Source organism: Oncorhynchus mykiss, chromosome 21 (assembly GCF_057628025.1).
Source record: "Oncorhynchus mykiss isolate SJ-2025 chromosome 21, ASM5762802v1, whole genome shotgun sequence".
NCBI classification, from domain to species: Eukaryota; Metazoa; Chordata; class Actinopteri; order Salmoniformes; family Salmonidae; genus Oncorhynchus; species Oncorhynchus mykiss.
The window spans coordinates 14862558-14887616 of NC_143042.1; the positions used below are offsets into that span (position 1 = coordinate 14862558).

The following is a 25059-nucleotide window of genomic DNA, read 5'->3' on the forward strand; positions in this document are numbered from 1 at the left end:
GGAACGACAGTTAACGGGTATTGAGGTGCACAGTGTTCAGTGTCCCCTGGAACGACAGTTAACGGGTATTGAGGTGCACGGTGTTCAGTGTCCCCTGGAACGACAGTTAACGGGTATTGAGGTGCACGGTGTTCAGTGTCCCCTGGAACGACAGTTAACGGGTATTGAGGTGCACGGTGTTCAGTGTCCCCTGGAACGACAGTTAACGGGTATTGAGGTGCACGGTGTTCAGTGTCCCCTGGAACGACAGTTAACGGGTATTGAGGTGCACGGTGTTCAGTGTCCCCTGGAACGACAGTTAACGGGTATTGAGGTGCACGGTGTTCAGTGTCCCCTGGAACGACAGTTAACGGGTATTGAGGTGCACGGTGTTCAGTGTCCCCTGGAACGACAGTTAACGGGTATTGAGGTGCACGGTGTTCAGTGTCCCCTGGAACGACAGTTAACGGGTATTGAGGTGCACGGTGTTCAGTGTCCCCTGGAACGACAGTTAACGGGTATTGAGGTGCACGGTGTTCAGTGTCCCCTGGAACGACAGTTAACGGGTATTGAGGTGCACGGTGTTCAGTGTCCCCTGGAACGACAGTTAACGGGTATTGAGGTGCACGGTGTTCAGTGTCCCCTGGAACGACAGTTAACGGGTATTGAGGTGCACGGTGTTCAGTGTCCCCTGGAACGACAGTTAACGGGTATTGAGGTGCACGGTGTTCAGTGTCCCCTGGAACGACAGTTAACGGGTATTGAGGTGCACGGTGTTCAGTGTCCCCTGGAACGACAGTTAACGGGTATTGAGGTGCACGGTGTTCAGTGTCCCCTGGAACGACAGTTAACGGGTATTGAGGTGCACGGTGTTCAGTGTCCCCTGGAACGACAGTTAACGGGTATTGAGGTGCACGGTGTTCAGTGTCCCCTGGAACGACAGTTAACGGGTATTGAGGTCCGACTCGAAGGACCAATTGTCACCAGAATTTTCAATCCCAGTGATGATAACAATCACTATAGCTTTGACCAATTCCCCCTAGGTTGTAAAGCTAGGGGGAAAATAATTAGGCAAAGACTCAAATTCTGCAAAAGGTTTGTACAGTTTATTCATGAGAGCTCTAAAGCCAAAAATGAGGACCCAGTCCTTTTATAATACACACACACATCTTTAGACTACTCCCAACTCAAACATTTCACCCTGTTATACAATTTCAGAGTGAAACACTTTAGCCATTATCTTAAAACATACAAATTATTCTATCAGTATGATGAAACAAAAATAGAACTGTTTGGCCATAATTTTCATTATGTTTGGAGGAAAAGGGGGAGGCTTGCAAGCCGAAGAACACCATCCCAACCGTGAAGCACAGGGGTGGCAACATCATGTCATGGGGGTGCTTTGCTGCAGGAGGGACTGGTGCTCTTCACAAAATAGATGGCATCATGAGGGAGGAAAGGGAAGTGGGTATATTGAAGCAACATCTCAAGACATCAGTGAGGTAGTTAAAGCTTGGTCTCAAATGGGTCTTCCAAATGACAATGACCCCAAGCATACTTCCAAAGTTGTGGTAAAATGGCTTAAGGACAACAAAGTCAAGGTATTGGAGTGGCCATCACAAAGCCCTGACCTCAATCATATAGAAATATTTGTGGGCAGAACTGAAAAAGCGTGTGTGAGCAAGAAGGCCTACAAATCTGACTCAGTTACACCAGCTCTGTCAGGAGGAATCGGCCAAAATGCACCAAACTTATTGTGGGATGCTTGTGGAAGGCTACCCAAAAAACGTTTGACCCAAATTAAACAATTTCAAGGCAATGCTACCAAATACTAGTTGAGTGCATGTAAACTTCTGACCCACTGGGAATGTGATGAAAGAAATAAAAGCTGAAATAAATAATGATCTCTACAATTATTCTGATATTTCACATTCTTCAAATAAAGTGGTGATCCTAACTGACCTATTACAGGGGATTTGTACTAGGATTAAATGTCAGGAATTGTGAAAAACTGAGTTTAAATGTATATGGCTAAGGTGTATGTAAACTTCCGACTTCAACTGTACATAATAGAGTACATTAAATGTAGGGTGTCAAATCTTTTGAACCTTCACTAACTGATCTGTGGTGGTTGGTTAGTCAAGTTGATTCATGTATAACAGCCATCAACAACATTAATAAGGGCAAGAACCCCACACCTCTCCCCTGCTATCCATGAGCCTGTGTTAATGACTGTTATAGCTTACACAGTCAACACACCATGATGTCAGGGTAAATTATAACATCCAAATGTTTTAGATTCATAACATGTATACTGTCATACTGTCACACCCACAACTGTCTGTCTCCATCTTTACAGTTCTCTGAACTAGAGGTCGACCGATTCTGATTTTGAACGCCGTTACCGATACAGATTATTGGAGTACCAAAAAAAAAGATACTGATTTAATCGGCCAATTTTTTAAATGTATTTGTAATAATGACAATTACAACAATACTGAATGAACACTTATTTTAACTTAATCTAATACATGAATAAAATCAATTTAGCCTCAAATAAATAATGAAACATGTTCAATTTGTTGTAAATAATGCAAAAACAAAGTGTTGGAGAAGAAAGTAAAAGTGCAATATGTGCCATGTAAGAAAGCTAACTTTTAAGTTCCTTGCTCAGAACATGAGAACATATGAAAGATGGTGGGTCCTTTTAACATGAGTCTTCAATATTCCCAGGTAAGAAGTTTTAGGTTGTAGTTATTATAGGAATTATAGGACTATTTCTCTCTATACCATTTGTATTTCATTAACCTTTGACAATTGGATGTTCTTATAGGCACTTTAGTATTGCCAGTGTAACAGTATAGCTTCCGTCCTTCTCCTCGCTCCTCCCTGGGCTCAAACCAGGAACACAGCGACAACAGCCACCCTCAAAGCATATGGTCGAATCCGGAAACTATCATCTCGAAGAACAAGACATTTATTCTTTCAGTGAAATACGGAACCGTTACGTATTTTATCTAATGGGTGGCATCCATTAGTCTAAATATTCCTGTTACATTGCACAACCTTCAATGTTATGTCATAATACGTAAAATTCTGGCAAATTAGGCAGCCCAAACTGTTGCATATACACTGACTCTGCGTGCAATGAACGCAAGAGATGTGACACAATTTTCCCTGGTTAATATTGCCTGCTAACCTGGATTTCTTTTAGCTAATATGCAGGTTTAAAAATATATACTTCTGTGTATTGATTTTAAGAAAGGCATTGATGTTCATGGTTAGGTTCACATTGGAGCAACGATATGCACCGCATCGATTATATGCAACGCAGGACACGTTAGATAAACTAGTAATATCATCAACCATGTGTAGTTAACTAGTGATTATGATTGATTGATTGATTGTTTTTTATAAGATAAGTTTAATGCTAGCTGGCAACTTACCTTGGCTTACTGCATTCGCGTAACAGGCAGTCTCCTCGTGGAGTGCAATGAGAGGCAGGTGGTTAGAGCGTTGGACTAGTTAACTGTAAGCTTGCAAGATTGAATCCCCCGAGCTGACAAGGCGAAAATCTGTCGTTCTGCCCATGAACGAGGCAGTTAACCCACCGTTCCTAGGCCGTCATTGAAAATAAGAATGTGTTCTTAACTGACTTGCCTAGTTAAATAAAGATTAAGTAAAGGTGTAAAAAATAACATATAAAACGTTTTTTTAAACGGCCAAATCGGTGACCAAAAATATTGATTTCCGATTGTTATGAAAACTTGAAATCAATTAATCGGTCGACCTCTACTCCCACCTGGAAGTGGACACATCATTCTACATTGTTGTGACTACTGCCTATATCTCATCATTCCTGCTGCAAGGTGAAAATAGTCATAATACCATTGTCACTAATCAAACATATTTTATTTAAGAATGTTGACAGTTACATCCATAAGTGAGTAACATCATTATCAATAATTTTACACTCTGAAAAACCATCACTGAAACTTATCACCATACATGTTTTATCTTCAAACTTGAACAAACACAAATGTCCTTTTTATTCCTCTTCTCTTCACTAATCAAATTGCCCTGATGTACAACAAACATTATTACATTACATTCATACACCAACAAAAATCTTACATTATAATTTTGCATTACAAAAGTAAAACATTGTAGAGTTTAAATCTAGCCTAATAACTTGACATCATATTTTTCATTCATAAGCATAAAGCTATCTCTCATTCAAGAAAAAACACTGACCATGATCTAAGATAATGTTATTGATATACGGTCATCTATAATGAGGTAATAGGGTTATTTACAGTAAACTTCCATCCCTCTCCTGTTGCATCATCATGGCTGGTCCTCTTCATCCAGAACCACAGTGACCTTAGAAAACAAACACAACAGTATAAAGACTCTCACTGGAAATAGTTCATGAACACCTTACAGTACTTGATTTCCATACTGTCAACGGGATGCAAAACCTAACAACACACTGAACAAGGGACTCTGAACAACAGACTAAACATGAGTTTTTTTTCTCCAAAGCTGACACAAAAAAAGTGTTTACCTTCTTCAGGGCTTCCAAGTTCAACTATTTTGCGAAAAACATCTCCGTTAGGCAGTTCTCTCCATCGCAAGTCTTGGATGAAGTTCCCGTTCTTAGCAATCTCCTTTCTGATCTATAAGGTATGATCAAACTAGATAATGTCAGTAGCCCTCATTTGAATACAGCATCCTAAATGTAATACTATGTGATGTCAGGTTTCCATTCCTGATCCTGAAAACAGTGAAATGAGTGACCTTGACATTGATTGCTAATGTGGGACATGTAGGACTACTGTACCTGCTCCAACATCTGTTCCTTTACCACTGGGTCATTGAGGTCACCTCCTGTATTAGATTTCAGAGACATCCTTACAATGGTCTGCTTGATTCTCCTTTCTAGATTGACATAGGAATGGTAACATTCACTCAAATGAGGTTCAACTTATTTACAATATATAAGTAGCTTTTCTGTGTAGTAGCAAGCCTCTGTGTTCTATGTTTACCAGTATGGAAATATTATTTCATAATAGAAACCACATGAGCACATATATATCTGAAAGGTGGGGAGAGAGAGGTGGATGGAGTAGGCTACATGTAGCATCTCTGTGTCAGACATGTGACAGTGTTTGCTGCAGTGGGACCCTATTGGGGCTAAAATGCCATCCCTGTCCCTCCCTGTCTTATGATCCCCAGTAACCCCAATAAGATGGCAGTCTTGTAGCCTGGCTGGTCTTGCGGAAATGCCACAGCCTCTGGCACACATGTCTATGGTGTCAGAATAGGTTTGAATCCAGCCTAGTGACCTTTGACACAACATCTGTCTATCTTTTCCTCTCTCTATCTGTTCAATAAAGATGTCAGTCTTACTTCCAGTGCAAAGGAACGGTCTCTTCAGAGAGCAGTCTATCTTCTCCAGGGTGACATTTTCAGTCTGCCAATGGTCCTTAAGGGTCAGGGAGCAGCAGTTACTAGCACCCAGTTGAGGCTCAGACACACAGTATGGAAAGGGGTCCCCATTGGACCACTCCCACATTCTAATAGAAGTCTTCCAGTAGAGTCCAATCCACATTTCAAACTGCTGTGTCTCTGTTATGCTTTGGAATGCTGTGTAATCCTCTTGGGTGAGGATGCTCGCTAAGTCATCTCCATTGGCTCGGCAAGCCGTCTGTGCCCCCTCCCACGTCAATGAACCTTGACCCATGTAGTATTTAAGCTCTGAGTTTAATTGTGTGCCTAAGGACAGAAAATACACAATTGTCCTTAAAGTGCCCTGAAAGACATGGACATTGATGTTAAATAAATGTACCTAGACGGTTGTCAAAGGATACTGTAACTCATAAAGGTGATATGAAATGTATTATGTACTGTACAAGGTGTTAAGAATGACTAACCCCCTTCAATTAAAGTGTTAATGTTACTTTGGAGTAGTAGTTTACAAATATCAGACAAGGGAGAGAAGGGATGCAAAATCCACTTACTTTTCTGGCACACAAAGTGACATGAAATTGTGCAATATCTCAAAATCCAAACTTTTGCTGTATGTCCATGAACAACACACTTTGCATTTGGTGTATTCCAATAGGCCAGTTGGGGCCAAAAGGCACGGTATTGGGAGTGGACCCAGACTGCGTCAGTGAGGCTCTGTGCTGACACTGCTCTCAGAGCTACTATCTGGTCCTCAGCATTGAAGATGGTGGCCTGTTCATCGTAGTACTCCCTGCAGAACTTCTGGGCTTCAGCCATGCTCCTCTCCTCACTAACCAGAGTAAACACTGGTAGCTCTACTGGTGGACCTGTGTGGACAGACAAAGCACAGAGGTTATTCCTCCATAAACTAGAGTAAAGAAATATCAGGATTTGGGGCATTTTCACTAAATATAATCCATAGAATGGTCCTTTTGGAGGAAGGATTGTTGACATTAACTGAGTGAACAAAACATGCTCTTTCCATGACGTAGACTGACCAGGTGAATCCAGGTGAAAGCTATGATGTCTTATTGATGTCACATGTTTAATGCACTTCAATCAGTGTAGATGAAAGGGAAGAGACGGGTTAAAGAATCATTTTTAAGCCTTGAGACAATTGAGACATGGATTGTGTTTGTGTGCCATTCAGAGGCTGATTGGGCAAGACTATAGATGAAACTGCCTTTGAACAGGGTATGGTAGTTGGTGCCAGGAGCACCAGTTTGAGTGTGTCAAGAACTGTAATGCTGCTGGGTTTTTCACGGGGAAGAGCTTCCAGTGTATATAAATAATGGTCAACAACCCAAAGGACATCCAGACAACAGGACACAACTGTGGGAAGCATCGGAGCCAACGTTTGAGACGAACTGAGGCTTTTCTGTGGGCAGAAAGGAGATGCAACTCAATATTAGGAAGGTGTTCCTAATGTTTTGTACACCCAGTGTATATTCAACATTTGTATCTTAAAGTAGAATTGAGAAATAATTGACTGAAGTTGGAATATTTGTGACATTTTGGCCTTACCCAGGCCTCCTTTAAGACTCCATAGTGTGTCATCTGTAGGCGCAACGAAGCAAAAGTTGGTGTCATATGAAGCTTTCAGTATACTTTAGTCAGCATGCATGGCCGAAATGAAATGCTGTTCTTTAGATCTGGAATGGGACAGGGTATAACATTCTTACCCAGAAACAGTGCCAACACTGTTGGGAGCCACATTGCCACTGAAAAGATGCAAAAGGGTAAAGAAGGTGTTTGTCTGTTTTAGAAAACCTTTTATGGAGATGTATAAGAAACAAGATGATATTAAGATTTTCTGACAGAGAAAATAGATATTGAATGCAAACTGTTATGGAAAAGAAGTCTCTCGTGACAGCCTTAACATTGAGTAGCTGATTTGGTTCTGGGTGCCGAGATTAATGTAAAAGCTATGTAAAATGGCCAGTGGATTTAACTAATCAAATAGAGTATGATAGTGACTGAAGTGGCTGACTTCAACCTTTCTCCTCTCCCAAAAATGTGAACATTTTGTAGTTTTGTGATGCTTATAAATCTTCATATTTTTAAATAAAAGAGGTTTGGATGATTTACCACTTGCTCTGTAATTTGAGTAGTATTTTGATTTCAAAAACACATTTCTTGAATACATTTATGAATACTGAAAAACATAAAAATGAATATAGAAAATATACAATTCCTCATTTGGCAAATGTTTCTTTATATTGTTGAAGATTAAATACTCAACATCCATATCAAAGTCCCAGAATAGGACCTCTGCTACTATTAGCATTATGGGATTGATGGAGGGGTCAGATATTGAAAGATGTGCCATTTTTTGTTTTTTCAATATTCATGTTTATGTTTTTTTTTCTTTTCATAAATGTATGTAAGAAATGTGTTATTGAAACACAAATACTACTCACATTACAGAGCAAGCTCCTTCAGACACAAATTTTTACTTTGTAGCACCTACAGATTATGGAGTCTTAAAGGAAGACCAAAATGTCATAAATAATCGAACTTCAGTTCATTATTTCTCAGTTATGCTTTAGGTATAAATGTCAAATATAGGTCAAGAATCCTTCCTCCGAGGGATTAAATTTAGTATTTTTTTTCTAGTTTCATGAAGAATGACCCACAGACAGAAAACTACATTGGATTTATAAAGGAACTGAACTATTTTAAGCAAAATAAACCTATTTTCATCCTAATGTTGTTGCGCTAGATCACTCAGTCATCTCAATTTAGAGCTTATTTACAACTCCTTGACACTGTGAATGCGGAAACATGTTTAACAGTTTTAAGTACTATTCATACAGCAGGTTAAATTGGTCCATACCTTTACTGCAGCCCTTCCTACTGTAACCAGATACGACTCCTGGATAGTTTATCATAGTTGGTTGACCAAATGAATACTTTTGATAGCAGTGGAATCTGTTTTGAAAGTAAAAGACAATACCGATATACTTCCTATGTCATTTCTGTTTTTCATTTACATTTTTTTGTTATCAAATACTGCGTATCATTTTGATCTCATGGATAGTCAGTCCCGAATCCATAGCTTTGCGTTTGAGAGAGGTGACCTTTCTCCAATCCCATCCTTCAACTATTTACCAAAAAAGTAGTGTGACCACCACCCAAACGGACAACCCAAATACTCAAATAGATTATACTCTTGAACCACGTAGCTGAAGTAGGCACACCCGGGGTTCTGAGTGCAGGCAAGCTGGCAATGATGTAGGTCCCGTTCATACACCATCAGAATGTTGTTCCAGTAAAATAGTAGGTCAATCATGAATCCCTCTGAGCAGTGAGCTGTTGAATAGGGGCAAATGTGGTTTTCATTTGGATAACAAAAAAAATATTAAAAAGATAAACTACCACAAAGTGACATGAATTAGATTATTTACACTAAACCATGAAGGATACGTCGTATATAGCATATAAGCATATACACTCACATGGTTCACCTGCTCGGGTATCACTGAAGGACTCATTCAAGGACTGCTGGGTAAAGAAGAGGTCAGGGGCTGCTCCTGGGCAAGGAAAACAGTCTAAACATTCCCATACTGTCAGGTGCGTGAATGAGGACCCAAAAGCGAATTAACAAAACAGAGTTTCTTTAATGACGAAACACACGTAGGCTCAGATGGACAGGCAGATTCCGACAGGACAGGACAAGGTTGCAGCAAACACGACGATAGTCTGGTTCAGGCATGAGTAACACAAACGAGAATCCGACAAAGACAGAAGCAGAAACAGAGAGAGATATAGGGACCTAATCAGAGGGAAAAAGGGAACAGGTGGGAAAAGGGGTGAACGAGGTAGTTAGAGAAGACAAGGAACAGCTGGGGGAAAGAGGGGAAGAAAAGGTAACCTAATACGACCAGCAGAGGGAGACAGGGTGAAGAGAAAGAACAGGAACAGGACACAACATGACAATACATGACAGTACCCCCCCACTCACCGAGCGCCTCCTGGCGCACTCGAGGAGGAAACCTGGCGGCAACGGAGGAAATCATCGATCAGCGAACGGTCCAGCACGTCCCGAGAGGGAACCCAACTCCTCTCCTCAGGACCGTACCCCTCCCAATCCACTAGGTACTGGTGACCACGGCCCCGAGGACGCATGTCCAAAATCTTACGGACCCTGTAGATAGGTGCGCCCTCGACAAGGATGGGGGGGGGGGGGGGGGGGGGGGGGACGAGCGGGGGCGCGAAGAACGGGCTTAACACAGGAGACATGGAAGACCGGGTGGACGCGACGAAGATATCGCGGAAGAAGAAGTCGCACTGCGACAGGATTAATGATCTGAGAAATACGGAACGGACCAATGTCCCGCGGGGTCAACTTGCGAGAAGCTGTCTTAAGGGGAAGGTTCTGAGTGGAGAGCCAAACTCTCTGACCGCGACAATATCTAGGACTCTTAGTTCTACGCTTATTAGCAGCTCTCACAGTCTGCGCCCTATAACGGCAAAGTGCAGACCTGACCCTCTTCCAGGTGCGCTCGCAACGTTGGACAAAAGCCTGAGCGGAGGGGACGCTGGACTCGGCGAACTGAGATGAGAACAGCGGAGGCTGGTACCCGAGGCTACTCTGAAAAGGAGATAGCCCGGTCGCAGACGAAGGAAGCGAGTTGTGGGCGTATTCTGCCCAGGGGAGCTGTTCTGACCAAGACGCAGGGTTGCGAAAAGAAAGACTGCGTAAGATGCGACCAATAGTCTGATTGGCCCGTTCTGCTTGACCGTTAGACTGGGGGTGAAAGCCGGAAGAGAGACTGACGGAAGCCCCAATCAAACGGCAAAACTCCCTCCAAAATTGAGACGTGAATTGCGGACCTCTGTCCGAAACGACGTCTGACGGAAGGCCATGAATTCTGAAAACATTCTCGATGATGATTTGTGCCGTCTCTTTAGCAGAAGGAAGCTTAGCAAGGGGAATAAAATGAGCCGCCTTAGAGAACCTATCGACAACCGTAAGAATAACAGTCTTCCCCGCTGACGAAGGCAGTCCGGTGACAAAATCTAAGGCGATGTGAGACCACGGTCGAGAGGGAATGGGAAGCGGCCTGAGACGGCCGGCAGGAGGGGAGTTACCGGACTTAGTCTGCGCGCAGACCGAACAAGCAGCCACGAAACAAAGCGTGTCATGATCCCGGGTGGGTCACCAAAAACGCTGGCGAATGGAAGCAAGCGTACCCCGAACGCCAGGGTGGCCGGCTAACTTGGCAGAGTGAGCCCACTGAAGAACGGCCAGACGAGTAGGAACAGGAACGAAAAGAAGGTTCCTAGGACAAGCGCGCGGCGACGGAGTGTGAGTGAGTGCTTGCTTTACCTGCCTCTCAATTCCCCAGACAGTCAACCCGACAACACGCCCCTCAGGGAGAATCCCCTCGGGGTCAGTGGAGGCTACTGAAGAACTGAAGAGACGAGATAAAGCATCAGGCTTGGTGTTCTTAGAGCCCGGACGATAAGAAATCACGAACTCGAAACGAGCGAAAAACAGCGCCCAGCGCGCCTGACGCGCATTAAGTCGTTTGGCAGAACGGATGTACTCAAGGTTCCTATGGTCAGTCCAAACGACAAAAGGAACGGTCGCCCCCTCCAACCACTGTCGCCATTCGCCTAGGGCTAAGCGGATGGCGAGCAGTTCGCGGTTTCCCACATCATAGTTACGTTCCGACGGCGACAGGCGATGAGAAAAATACGTGCAAGGGTGGACCTTGTCGTCAGAGAGGGAGCGCTGAGAAAGAATGGCTCCCACGCCCACCTCTGACGCGTCAACCTCGACAACGAACTGTCTAGAGACGTCAGGTGTAACAAGGATAGGTGCGGATGTAAAACGATTCTTGAGGAGATCAAAAGCTCCCTGGGCGGAAACGGACCACTTAAAGCACGTCTTGACAGAAGTAAGGGCTGTGAGAGGAGCTGCCACCTGACCGAAATTACGGATGAAACGACGATAGAAGTTCGCGAAGCCGAGAAAGCGCTGCAGCTCGACGCGTGACTTAGGGACGGGCCAATCAATGACAGCTTGGACCTTAGCGGGATCCATCTTAATGCCTTCAGCGGAAATAACAGAACCGAGAAATGTGACGGAGGAGGCATGAAAAGTGCACTTCTCAGCCTTCACAAAAAGACAATTCTCTAAAAGGCGCTGGAGGACACGTCGAACGTGCTGAACATGAATCTGGAGTGACGGTGAAAAAATCAGGATATCGTCAAGGTAAACGAAAACAAAGATGTTCAGCATGTCTCTCAGGACATCATTGACTAATGCCTGAAAGACAGCTGGAGCGTTAGCGAGGCCGAAAGGAAGAACCCGGTATTCAAAGTGCCCTAACGGAGTGTTAAACGTCGTCTTCCACTCGTCCCCCTCCCTGATGCGCACGAGATGGTAAGCGTTACGAAGGTCCAACTTAGTGAAAAACCTGGCTCCCTGCAGGATCTCGAAGGCTGAAGACATAAGAGGAAGCGGATAACGATTCTTCACTGTTATGTCATTCAGCCCTCGATAATCTATGCAGGGGCGCAGGGACCCGTCCTTCTTCTTAACAAAAAAAAACCCCGCTCCGGCGGGAGAGGAGGAGGGGACTATGGTACCGGCGGCAAGAGCTACAGACAAATAATCTTCGAGAGCCTTACGTTCGGGAGCCGACAGAGAGTATAGTCTAACCCGGGGGGGAGTGGTTCCCGGAAGGAGATCAATACTACAATCATACGACCGGTGTGGAGGAAGAGAGGTGGCCCTGGACCGACTGAACACCGTGCGCAGATCGTGATATTCCTCCGGCACCCCTGTCAAATCACCAGGCTCCTCCTGTGAAGAAGAGACAGAGGAAACAGGAGGGACAGCAGACATTAAACATTTCACATGACAAGAGACGTTCCAGGAGAGGATAGAATTACTAGACCAATTAATAGAAGGATTATGACAAACTAGCCAGGGATGGCCCAAAACAACAGGTGTAAAAGGTGAACGAAAAATTAAAAAAGAAATGGTTTCGCTATGATTACCAGAGACAGTGAGGGTTAAAGGTAGCGTCTCACGCTGAATCCTGGGGAGAGGACTACCATCCAAGGCGAACAAGGCCGTGGGCTCCCTTAACTGTCTGAGAGGAATGTCATGTTCCCGAGCCCAGGTCTCGTCCATAAAACAGCCCTCCGCCCCAGAGTCTATTAAGGCACTGCAGGAAGCTGACGAACCGGTCCAGCGTAGATGGACCGACAAGGTAGTGCAGGATCTTGAAGGAGAGACAGGAGTAGTAGCGCTCACCAGTAGCCCTCCGCTTACTGATGAGCTCTGGCTTTTACTGGACATGAAGTGACAAAATGACCAGCGGAACCGCAATAGAGACAGAGGCGGTTGGTGATTCTCCGTTCCCTCTCTTTAGTCGAGATGCGGATACCTCCCAGCTGCATAGGCTCAGCACCCGAGCCGGCAGAGGAAGATGGTAGTGATGCGGAGAGGGGGGCAACGGAGAACGCGAGCTCCTTTCCACGAGCTCGGTGACGAAGATCAACCCGTCGCTCAATGCGAATAGCGAGTTCAATCAAGGAATCCACGCTGGAAGGAACCTCCCGGGAGAGAATCTCATCCTTTACCTCTGCGCGGAGACCCTCCAGAAAACGAGCGAGCAAAGCCGGCTCGTTCCAGCCACTGGAGGCAGCAAGAGTGCGAAACTCAATAGAGTAGTCTGTTATGGATCGATTACCTTGACATAGGGAAGACAGGACCCTGGAAGCCTCCTCCCCAAAAACAGATCGATCAAAAACCCGTATCATCTCCTCCTTAAAGTCCTGATACTGGTTAGTACACTCAGCCCTTGCCTCCCAGATTGCCGTGCCCCACTCACGAGCCCGTCCAGTAAGGAGAGATATGACGTAGGCGATACGAGCAGTGCTCCTGGAGTAAGTGTTGGGCTGGAGAGAAAACACAATATCACACTGGGTGAGGAACGAGCGGCATTCAGTGGGCTCCCCAGAGTAACACGGCGGGTTATTGATTCTGGGCTCCGGAGATTCGAAAGCCCTGGAAGTGGCCGGTGGATCGAGGCGGAGATGGTGAACCTGTTCTGTGAGGTTGGAGACTTGGGTGGCCAGGGTCTCAACGGCATGTCGAGCAGCAGACAATTCCTGCTCGTGTCTGCCTAGCATCGCTCCCTGGATCTCGACGGCTGAGTGGAGAGGATCCGAAGTCGCTGGGTCCATTCTTGGTCGGATTCTTCTGTCAGGTGCGTGAATGAGGACCCAAAAGCGAATTAACAAAACAGAGTTTCTTTAATGACGAAACACACCTAGGCTCAGATGGACAGGCAGATTCCGACAGGACAGGACAAGGTTGCAGCAAACACGACAATAGTCTGGTTCAGGCATGAGTAACACAAACGAGAATCCGACAAAGACAGAAGCAGAAACAGAGAGAGATATAGGGACCTAATCAGAGGGAAAAAGGGAACAGGTGGGAAAAGGGGTGAACGAGGTAGTTAGAGAAGACAAGGAACAGCTGGGGGAAAGAGGGGAAGAAAAGGTAACCTAATACGACCAGCAGAGGGAGACAGGGTGAAGAGAAAGAACAGGAACAGGACACAACATGACAATACATGACACATACTGTACATTTCACAAGAAAGACCCCAAAAAGTAATGTGTATGTTGAATCTGTAAAACATGTATAATTTGTAAATGCATTGCCTTCAGAAAGTATACGAAAGCCTTGACTTTTTCCACATTTTGTTGTGTTACAGCCAGAATAAATATACATTGAGATTTGTAACTGGCCTACACACAATACCCCATAATGTCAAAGTGGAATTATGTTTTTTGAAATGTTTAGAAATGAATAACAAATCAAAAGCTGAAATTTCAATAAGTATTCAACCCCTTTCTTATGGCAAGCCTAAAGTTCAGGAGTAAACATTTGCTTAACAAGTTGCATGGACTCACTTTGTGTGCAGTAATAGTGTCACGTCCTGACCTTAGTTCCTTTTTTATGTCTCTATTTTAGTTTGGTCAGGGCGTGAGTTGGGGTGGGCATTCTATGTTTTGTGTTCAATGTTTTCTATTTCTATGTGTTTGGCCTAGTATGGTTCCCAATCAGAGGCAGCTGGCAATCGTTGTCTCTGATTGAGAACCATACTTAGGCAGCCTGTTTTCCCATTATGGGTTGTGGGTGGTTATTTTCTGTTTAGTGTTTTTGTTGCATCTTACAGAACTGTTCGTTTGTCGGTTTGTTGTTTTTGTTCCGTATACATCTTTATTAAAATTATTATGAATACGTACCACGTTGCACTTTGGTCCTCTTCTCCTTTTCCCGACAACAATCGTTACAAATAGTGTTTAACATTTTTATGACTACCTCATCTCTGTACCCCACACATACAATTACATGTAAGGTCCCTCAGTCGAGCAGTGAATTTCAAACACAGATTCAACTACAAAGACCAGAAAGGTTCTCCAATACATCGCAATTAAGTGCACCTATTGGTATATTTTTTTTAAATGACACTGAATGTCCCTTTAAGCATGATGAAGTTACACTTTACACTTTCGATGGTGTATCAAGACACCCAGTCACTACAAAGATACAGGCACCCTTCCTAACTCAGTTGCCGGAGAGGAAGGAAACCGCTCAGGGACTCCACCATGAGGCCAATTGTGACTTTAAAACAGTTACAGAGTTCAATTGCTGTGATAGGAGAAAACTGAGGATGGATCAACAACATTGTAGTTACTTCATAATACTAACCTAATTGAAATAGTGAAATTAAGGAAGCCTGTACAGAATAATATTAAATATTACAAAACATGCATCCTGTTTGCGACAAGGCACTTATGTAATACCGCAAGAAATTTGACAAGCAATTCACTTTTGGTCCTGAATACAAAGTTTTATGTTTGAGGCAAATCCAATACAACACATTACTGAGTAGCACTATGCATATTTACAGGCATAGTGGTGGCTGCATCATGTTATGGGTATGCTTGTAATCATTAAAGACTGGGGAGTTTTTAAGAATAAAAAATAAACTGAATAGAGCTAATTACAGGCTAAATCATAGAGAAAAACATGGTTCAGTCTGCTTTCCACAAGACACTGGGAGATGAATTCACCTTTCAGCTGGACAATAGCCTAAGTTAGAGTTTTGACTTAAATCTGCTTGAAAATATTTTGCAAACCTGAAAATGGTTGTTCTAGCAATGAACAACAACCAATGTGACAGAGCTTGGATAATTTTGAAAAGAATAATGGGCAAATGTTGCACGATCCAGGTGTGGAAATCTCTTAGAGGCTTACCCAGAAAGAAAGTATTGACTCAGGGGTCTGAAAACGTATGTAAATTGTATATGTCAGTGTTTTATTTTAAATATATTTGCTACAATTTCTAAAAATATGTTTTCACTTTGTCATTATGGAGTATTGTGTGTAGATAGGTGAGAACATTTTTATATGTAATCATTTTTTTAATTCAAGCTTTAACACAACAAAATATGGAATAGGTCAAGGGGTTTGAATACTTTCTGAAGGTTCTGTAGATAGTGAGACATAAAAACATGGATATGTGTCACAGTAGAGCAAGGCAACTATATCAGTATACTTTGGTCAGCATGCAGGGTTGAAATGAAATGCTTTTCTTTAGATCTGGAATGGGACAGGGAATTAAATTCTTACCCAAAAACAGTACCAACACTGTTGGGAGCCACATAGCCACTGAAAAGATGTAAAAGGGTAAAGAAGGTGTTTGTCTGTTTTAGATTTTTTTAATAAAGATGTGTAAGAAACATGATGATATTAGGATTTTCTGACAGAGAAAAGAGATATTGAATGCAAACTCTTATGTAAAATAAGTCTCTCATGACAGACTTAACATTGAGTAGCTGAATTTGTTCTGGGTGCCGAGATTAATGTAAAAGCTATGTAAAATAGCCAGTGGATTTAACTAGGCAAATAGAGTATGATAGTGACTGAAGTGGCTGAATTCAACCTTCCTCTTCCCCCTTCTCTGCTACCAAAAAATGTGAACACTGTAGTTTGGTGATGCAAATACATTTTCATATTATTACATAAAATAGGGGTTTTGATGATTTTGGGTGATTTCAGGACTAACTTTATATTTTCCTGCCACCTTTAACAGGAAAACATATTCTGTATTGAGGCATCAATCTAGTAATGTCAATATTTGACAAAGTGGTGCATTATCTGGTGTGTCAGTGTATTGGGTTCAGCTGCAGATCGTGTGAGCCAAAAGTTATTTAGGACTAAGGGCTGATCGATTAGAAACAAACAGTACTTTATCTCATTGATGGAGTGATTAGTGAAATGATAAATGATTGATGGTATGCTGTTGCAGTATTATATGTCAATACATAATCACTTTACATATGCAGAAACAAAACACATTTTCTGTATTATTTTGTTCTTGATAAATATCCCATTATGAGAGCCACTGTGATCCAAACTGGACATATTTGCTGAGTAATAACTTTCAAAATATCAGTCATGATGTAAGATGTTATACAGTAATAAAGTGCTTGTAATATCTCATCAGTAAAAGTAAAATGAAACGTACCTCTTTGAATCCTTCTCTCCCTCTCCAAGGCTTGTTTGGCTTTGATGAGCGGACAGGAGGAGAAGTACTGTAGCTGGAGTGTTTAGAAAGAGGATCTGATCTCCTCCTTCTTTGAACACACCCTTGTGTCAGTCAACCTCATCAAGCCTCCTCCTTGTTGTCTTGCTGAAAGATCCTTCTAGAAAGAGTGGACCCACCAAGACTGTGTTAATGTCCCTATATGGTAAGTCAAACAACCTGAATGGGAGAGTCCACATATGTACATTGAGTAAATTATATTTAATAAATATGTTGTAGCATAGTATGTAATAATATTTTGATATATTGTTACTATCACTTTAAAAAAATATCTGATCTGGTAGCAGCCAACACATTTGAAAAATTCCAACATTTCGTAAATACTTCCCATAAAGATAACAATTTATAGTTTACATCCTCAAATTACAACTTGATATTCTTTGGTTGGCATACGACCAAGAATAGAGTTCAAATCAACATGGTGATATCCAATGAGTGTACAAAATATTAGGAACACCTGCCCCTTCCATGACATAGATTGACCAGGTGAATCCAGGTGAACAATATTATCCCTTATTGATGTCACTTGTTAAATCCACTCCCATCAGTGTAGATGAAGGGAAGGAGACAGATTAAAGAAGAGTCTTTAAGTCTTGAGTCAATTGAGACACAGATCGTATGTGTGCCATTCGAAGGGGGAAAGGGCAAGACAAAATACTTCATTGTCTTTGAACGAGGTATGGTAGTAGGTGTCAGGCACACCGGTTTGAGTGTGTCGAGAACTGCAACTCAATATTAGGAAAGTGTTCCTAATATTTTGTAAACTCAATTTAGACAACCTGATAAGTCCTGCTCGTCATTTGATTTGTAAATCAAGGCTTTGCACTCAGGGTAATGATGAGTAAATTGTGTCAGTTCTCCACCTGTAATGGTATTAACCCTAAATCTGTATTTCAAGTAGAGTTATAGTATTTGTGGGCACTCTTGGCTAGGTTAGGTTTCCTTTGGTGACTGTGTTAAATAACTTATCAAGCATGCATGGTCATTGTCATTTGCCTTTTAAGGTGATGGACACACATATTAAACAATATGATAACCACATATTACATTACAATCATAACTCATACCTCAGTGTTCAGAGCATCTAGGTGAGGGGAAGTATAAGGGCCCCAGTCAGACCAATCAATCAATAAGATGTTTGGGAGTCTGAAAATTATTTACCAGTATTTTAAATCTCCACTAGAGGGAGTTCAAGACCAGAGGTCAGTTGATCAAGATGTTTCAAAATTAGACAGCAGTAGCCTGTACATGCTACAATAAGAGCATAATGCATAGCATACTGCAGTATAATTACAGCTAACTCCTGTGTATGCCTTCTGGCTAGAAACCTGGATGTCAAATCTTTTGAACATTCACTCTCTGATTCGTGGTGTTTGGTTTATCAAGTTGTTTAATGTATAACAGCCATCAACTACATTAATAAGGGCAAGAACCCCACACCTCTCCCCTGCTATCCATGACCATGTGTTTATGACTGTTATAGCTGACACAGTCAACACACCATGATAACAGGGAAAATTATAACATCCAAATGTTGCTTAGGTTCATAACATGGATACTGTCATTCTGTCACACCCACAACAGTCTGTCTGTCTCCATCTTTACAGTTCTCTGAACGATGCCACCTGGAAGTGGGCACATCATTCTACATTGATGTGATTACTGCCTTCATCTCACCATTCTTGCTGGAGGGTGAAAATAATGGTAATATTGTTGTCACTAATCAAACATATTTTATTTAAGAACGTCAACAGCTACATCCATAAGTGAGTAACATCCTTATCAAGAATTTTACACTCTGAAAATCCCTCACTGAAACTCCCTCACTGAAAAGATCCCTCACTGAAACCTCACTGAAACTTCACCATACATGTTTTAACAACAGACTTGAAAAACCACAAATGTCCTTTTTATTCCTCTTCTCTTCACTAATCAAATTGCCCTGATGTACAACAAATATTATTACATTACATTCATACACCAACAAAAATCGTACATTATAATTTTACATTACAATAGTAAAACATTGTAGAGTTTAAATCTAGCCTAATATAACTTGACATCATATTTTTCATTCATAAGCATAAAGCTATCTATCATTCAAGAAAAACATGGCCCATGATCTAAGATAATGTTATTGATATACGGTCATATATTAAAAAGTACTAGGGTTATTTACAGTAAGCTTGACTATTTTAGTTTTCTTGGGACTTCCATCCCTCTCCTGTTGCATCATCATGGCTGGTCCTCTTCATCCTGACCCACACTGACCTTAGAAAACAAACACAACAGTACAAAGTTGTACAAATAGTTCATGAACACCTTACAGTACTTGATTTCCACACTGTCAACGGGATGCAAAACCTAACAACACACTGAACAAGGGACTCTGAACAACAGACTAAACATGAGGAGGGTCTTTTTCATAAATGTGGAACAAAAAATTGTGTACCTTCTTCAGGGCTTCCAAGTTTAACTGTTTTGAGAAAAACGTCTCCATTCAGCAGTTCTCTCCAGTGTGGGCCTAGGATGAAGTTCCCGTCCTTAGCAAACTCCTTTCTGATCTATGAGAAAATGATCAAGCCAGATAAAGCCAGCAGCAGAATTTAAGTCAGGAATTTCAGTTTATTAATATGACCAATAGGAACATAAACTTGAGATCATGTGAGAACAGTGAAATGAGTGAGCATGACATTGATTTCTGATGTGGGAGATGTAGGACTACTGTACCTGCTCCAACATCTGTTCCTTTACCACTGGGTCATTGAGGTCAGCTCCTGTATTAGATTTCAGAGACATCCTTACAATGGTCTGCTTGATTCTCTTTTCTAGAGGGACATAGAAATGGTAAGATGAGGCAGCCACTCAAATGAGATTCAGCTTATTTACAATAAATACGTAGCTTTTCTTCCAATGTCCTTTAAAGGCTGTAAATGACTTTTGAACTGTGTAGTAGCAACCCTCTGTGTTCTATGTTTACCAGTATGGAAATATTATCTCATAACAGAAGCCACATGAGCACATACAGTACATTTGTCAAAAAATAATGATTTTATTTTAGAAAAAATTATATATTTTCAATATTCATGTTTTAGATTTTACAACATTCATAAACGTATGTAAGAAATTTGATATTGAAATCAAAATACTACTCATATAACAGAGCAAGCGGTAAAGCTTCATATGACACCACCTTTTACTTTGTGGCGCCTACAGATGAAGGTATGGAGTCCTAAAGGAGCCCTGGGTGAGGCATAAAATGTCACAAATATTCCAACTTCAGTTTCTCAAGTAGGCTCTAAGGCACCAATGTCAAACATATGTCAACAATCCAAAGGACCCTTCTATGTATTACAATTTATTAAATGTCACTGTTTTTTATGTCCTCATTTCGTGGGTAATCACAGACAGACAGCAATGGTTAATATACAGTGCATTCAAAACGTTTTCAAGACCCCTTCACTTTTTTCCACATTCTGTTACGTTACAACCTCATTCTTAAAGGGATTAAATCGTTTTTTCCCCCTCATCAATCTACACACAATACCCCATAGTGACAAAAGAAAAACAGGGTTTTAGACATTTTTGCAAATTTATTAGAAATATAAAAACTTAAATAAAACATTTACATAAGTATTCAGACACTTTACTCAGTACTTTGTTGAAGCACCTTTGGTAGTGATTACAGCCTCGAGTCTTCTTGGGTATGATGCTACAAGCTTGGAACACCTGTATTTGGAGAGTTTCTCCCGATTTTCTCTGCAGATCCTCTCAATCTCTGTCAGGTTTGATGGGGAGCGTCCCTGCACAGCTATTCTCAGGTCTCTCCAGAGATGTTTGATCGGGTTCCCTCAATGACATTCAAAGACTTGTCCCGAAGCCACTCCTGTTCTGTTTTGGCTGTGTGCTTAGGGTCATTGTCCTGTTGGAAGGTGAACGGTCGCCCCAGTCTGAGGTCCTAAGAGCTTTGGAGCAGGCTTTCATCAAGGATCTCTCCATACTCCATACATTGCTCTGTTCATCTTTCCCTCTATCCTGACTAGTCTCCCTGTCCCTGCCAAATAAAAAATTCCGCACAGCATGATTCTGCCACCAACATGCTTCACCGTGGGGATGGTATTGGCCAGGTCATGAGGGATGCCTGGTTTCCTCCAGACGTGACACTTGGCATTCAGGCCAAAGAGTTCACTCTTGGTTTCTTCAGACCAGAGAGTCTTGTTTCTCATGGTATGAGGGCCCTTTAGGTGCCTTTTAGCAAACTCCAAGCAGGCTGTCATGTGCCTTTTACTGAGGAGTGGCTTCTGTCTGGCCACTCTACCATAAAGGCCTGATTGGTGGAGTGCTGCAGAGATGGTTGTCCTTCTGGAAGGTTCTCCCATCTCCACAGAGGAAATCTGGAGCTCTGTCAGAGTAACCATCGAGTAATTGGTCTCCTCCCTGACCAAGGCCCTTCTCCCCCGATTTCTCAGGGCGGCCAGCTCTAGGAAGAGTCTTGGTGGTTCCAAACTTATTCAATTTAAGAATGATGGAGTCCACAGTGTTCTTGGGGACCTTCAGTGCTGCAGAAATGTTTGGTTCCCTTACCCAGATCTGTGCCTCGACAAAATCCTGTCTCTGAGCTCTACGGACAATTCCTTTTAATACATTTGCTAACATTTCTGAAAACCTGTTTCCACATTGTCATTATAGATTAATAGAGATTAATGAGTGTTTTTTTTATATATCCATTTTAGAATTAGGCTCTAACGTAACAAAATGTGTAAAAAGTGAAGGGGTCTGGATACTTTTCGAATGCACTGTAAAACTACATTGGATTTTTTCTGTAATGGCTCAGGTGGAGATGGCTGCCATTTTATGGGCTCCTAACCAATTGTGCTATTTTGTGTGTTTTTTGCGTTATTTGTAGCTTATTTTGTACAGGGAAGATGTGCAACACCTGGAGGATGGTGGAGACAATCACAAAGACAGGTGTAACAGATCAGGGCGTGACAGTGGCCCAGGCCTTACTCTACATCTCCCGGAGGTCCTGGTACTCTGCGACGCAGGCGGGGAGGTCCGGGGCAATTTCCAAGCCCTCAGGAAAATGTCCCGGGGCAGGCAGAGCTGACTTCAGGCAATGAGTGTGGCAGGATGGGCTCCAGCCCACGATGGTACCAGTAGCCCAGTCAATGGAGGGATTGTGTTGCTGGAGCCAAGAGAACCCCAATACCACGGAAACCTGCTGAGACTCAACCAGCAGGAATCGGATCGTCTCGCTGTGGTTCCCTGATACTCGTAGGTTGACGGGGGTGGTCTGGTGGGTGACCCGGTATATAGAGTGCCCGTCCAGTGCTCTAACACCCATGGGAATGGAGAGGAGTTGAGTGGGGATGCCCAGCTTGGACACCAGGGTAACGTCCATGAGACTCACATCAGCCCCCGAGTCGATGAGTACCTGGAGAGACTTACAGCAGGGTGGCATGGAGAGGGGGGCAAGTAAGGGGAGAAGAACAATTATCTTTAAGACCCACCAGAGTACTCACTCCAACGGATGAGCTGGGTCTTTTGAAGGGACAGGTAGACACATAATGACCGACAGTACTGGAATACAGACAGCTATGGGTGTTCAGTCTACGTACGCGTTCGGCTGGAGGCAGCCTTCCCATAACCATCCATCGATCTGGATGGTTAAGGCGATGAGTGAGTAGAAATCCGTCGGTAGTTCCCAGGCTGCAAGCTCGTCCTTTACCCCCACCAATAATCCGTGCAGGAACGTGTCAAACAACGCTTCTGGGTTCCAGTTACCCTTTCTGCTAGCGTGCGGAACTCCATCTCATAGTCTGCCAAACTGAGGGAGCCCTGCCGAAACTGGAGTAACTTCCGGGCAGCTTCTCTCCCGGACACCGGAGCCTCAAAAACAAGGGAGCAATGGGAGAGAAAGGCCTGGCAGGTTCTGGAATCTCCATTGTAGCGCTCTGGTGGAGATAAGAAGGGTTCCCAGGAATCAAGGGCGACGGCGCTGCTACCAGCTGGGTTACTGAGGGGCTGGGAGGTTACCGTCGTGGTAGGGTGCCTAGTAGGCAACCCACGGAATTGTCCAGCAAAGTGTCCAATTCTAGGTTGTGATGTTAGTCCACATCCTGGAACCCTTCCATCAGACCCCGAAGCATCTCCTCGGGTCTACCAATGAGTGCTCCTTGGGAGGAGATGGCGTGGCGGAGCTGGTCCAAGTCTGCTGGGTCAGTCATGACCAGTTCGTACTATCAGGAATCAAGGGAAGACCCAAGTGCAGACTGTTTGAAGAAACATTGTTTATTGTAACCACAGGGGCAGGCAAATGACAGGTTAAGGCAGGCAGGGGTCGATAATCCAGAGCAGAGGCAAAGGTACAGGATGGCAGGCAGACTCAGGGTCAGATACAGACAGTGGACAGGCAAAGGTCAAAAACCGTGAGGACGAGAAAAAGACTAGGGAAAACCAGGAGATGAGACAAAACGCTGGTCTGCTTGAACAAACAATACAAACTGGCAACAGACAGACAGAAAACACAGGTATAAATATACAGGGGGAAATGGGGAAGATGGGCGACATCTGGAGGGGGGTGTAGACAATCACAAAGACAGGTGAAACAGATCAGAGCGTGACAATTTTACCTAATTTCTACCATGATGTTACATGTGCAACCAGAGGGAAAAAAAGTATAGACCACGTTTACTGCACACAGAGACACGTACAAAGCTCTCCATTTGACAAATCTGACCACAACTCTATCCTCCTAATTCCTGCTTACAACCAAAAACTAAATCAGGAAGTACCAGTGACTCAGTCAAAATAGAAGGGGTCAAATGACGCAGATGCTAAGCTACTGGACTGTTTTGCTAGCACAGATTGGAATATATTCCTGGATTCTTCCGATGACATTGAGGCGTACACCACATCAGTCACTGGCTTCATCAATAAGTGCATCGATGACGTCGTCCCCACAGTGACTGTACGTACATGCCCCAACCAGAAGCCATGGGTAACAGGCAGCATCCGCACTGAGCTAAAGGCTAGAGCTGCTGCTTTCAAGGAGCAGGACTCTAACCCGGAAGCTTATAAGAAATCCCGCTATGCCCTCCGACGAACCATCAAACAGGCAAAGCGTCAATACAGGACTAAGATCGAATTGTACTGACGCTCGTCGGATGTTGCAGGGCTTGCAAATCATTACAGACTACCAAGGGAAGCACAGCCGAGAGCTGCCCAGTGACACGAGCCTAGCAGACAAGCTAAACTACCTCTATGCTCGCTTCGAGGCAAATAACACTGAAACATGCATGAGAGCACCAGCTGTTCCGGACGACTGTGTGATCACGCTCTCCGTAGCTGATGTGAGTAAGACCTTTAACAGGTCAACATTTACAAGGCCGCAAGGTCAGACAGAATACCAAGACGTGTACTCCGAGCATGCGCTGACCAACTGGCAAGTGTCTTCACTGACATTTTCAACCTGTCTCTGACCGAGTCTGTAATACCAACATGTTTCAAGCAGGCCACCATAGTCCTTTTGTCCAAGAACACCAAGGTAACCTGCCTAAATGACTACCGACCCGTAGCACTCATGTTTGTAACCATGAAGTGCTTTGAAAGGCTGGTCAAGGCTCACATCAACACCATTTTCCCAGAAACCCTGGACCCACTCCAATTTGCATACCACCCCAACAGATCCACAGATGACTCAATCTCTATTGCATTGACCTGGACAAAAGAAACCCCTCAGTGGTGCATGCTCAGTCCGCTCCTGTACTCACTGTTCACCCATGACTGCATGGCCAAGCACGACTCCAACACCATCATTAAGTTTGCCGATGACACAACAGTGGTAATCCTGATTACCGACAACGATGAGACAGCCCATAGGGAGGAGGTCAGAGACCTGGCCATGTGTTGCCAAGATAACAAC

The 25059-nt window shown here is 43.2% G+C and overlaps 1 protein-coding gene across 1 annotated transcript; it reads right to left on the minus strand.

Moving 5' to 3' along the window:
- Positions 1-4337: 4337 nt before the first annotated feature.
- On the minus strand, positions 4338-6363 carry LOC149973003 (uncharacterized). Its single transcript, XM_090214984.1, has 4 exons — positions 6003-6363; positions 5392-5757; positions 4823-4920; positions 4338-4658 (listed from the first exon to the last, which is right to left on the minus strand). The coding sequence occupies exons 1-4, from the start codon at positions 6265-6267 to the stop codon at positions 4461-4463; spliced, it is 927 nt and encodes a 308-aa protein (XP_090071110.1). The 5' UTR covers positions 6268-6363; the 3' UTR covers positions 4338-4460.
- Between the last annotated feature and the right edge of the window lie 18696 nt (positions 6364-25059).

Bases quoted from the DNA above. Each gene is read 5' to 3' on its own strand.
- LOC149973003 (XM_090214984.1), bottom strand. From the start codon at position 6,267: ATGGCTGAAGCCCAGAAGTTCTGCAGGGAGTACTACGATGAACAGGCC. The intron at 4,921-5,391 runs GTAAGACTGACA...ATGTCAATCTAG, and splicing joins ACCGTTCCTTTGCACTGGAA to AAAGGAGAATCAAGCAGACC. The intron at 4,659-4,822 runs GTACAGTAGTCC...CATACCTTATAG, and splicing joins AGGAACAGATGTTGGAGCAG to ATCAGAAAGGAGATTGCTAA.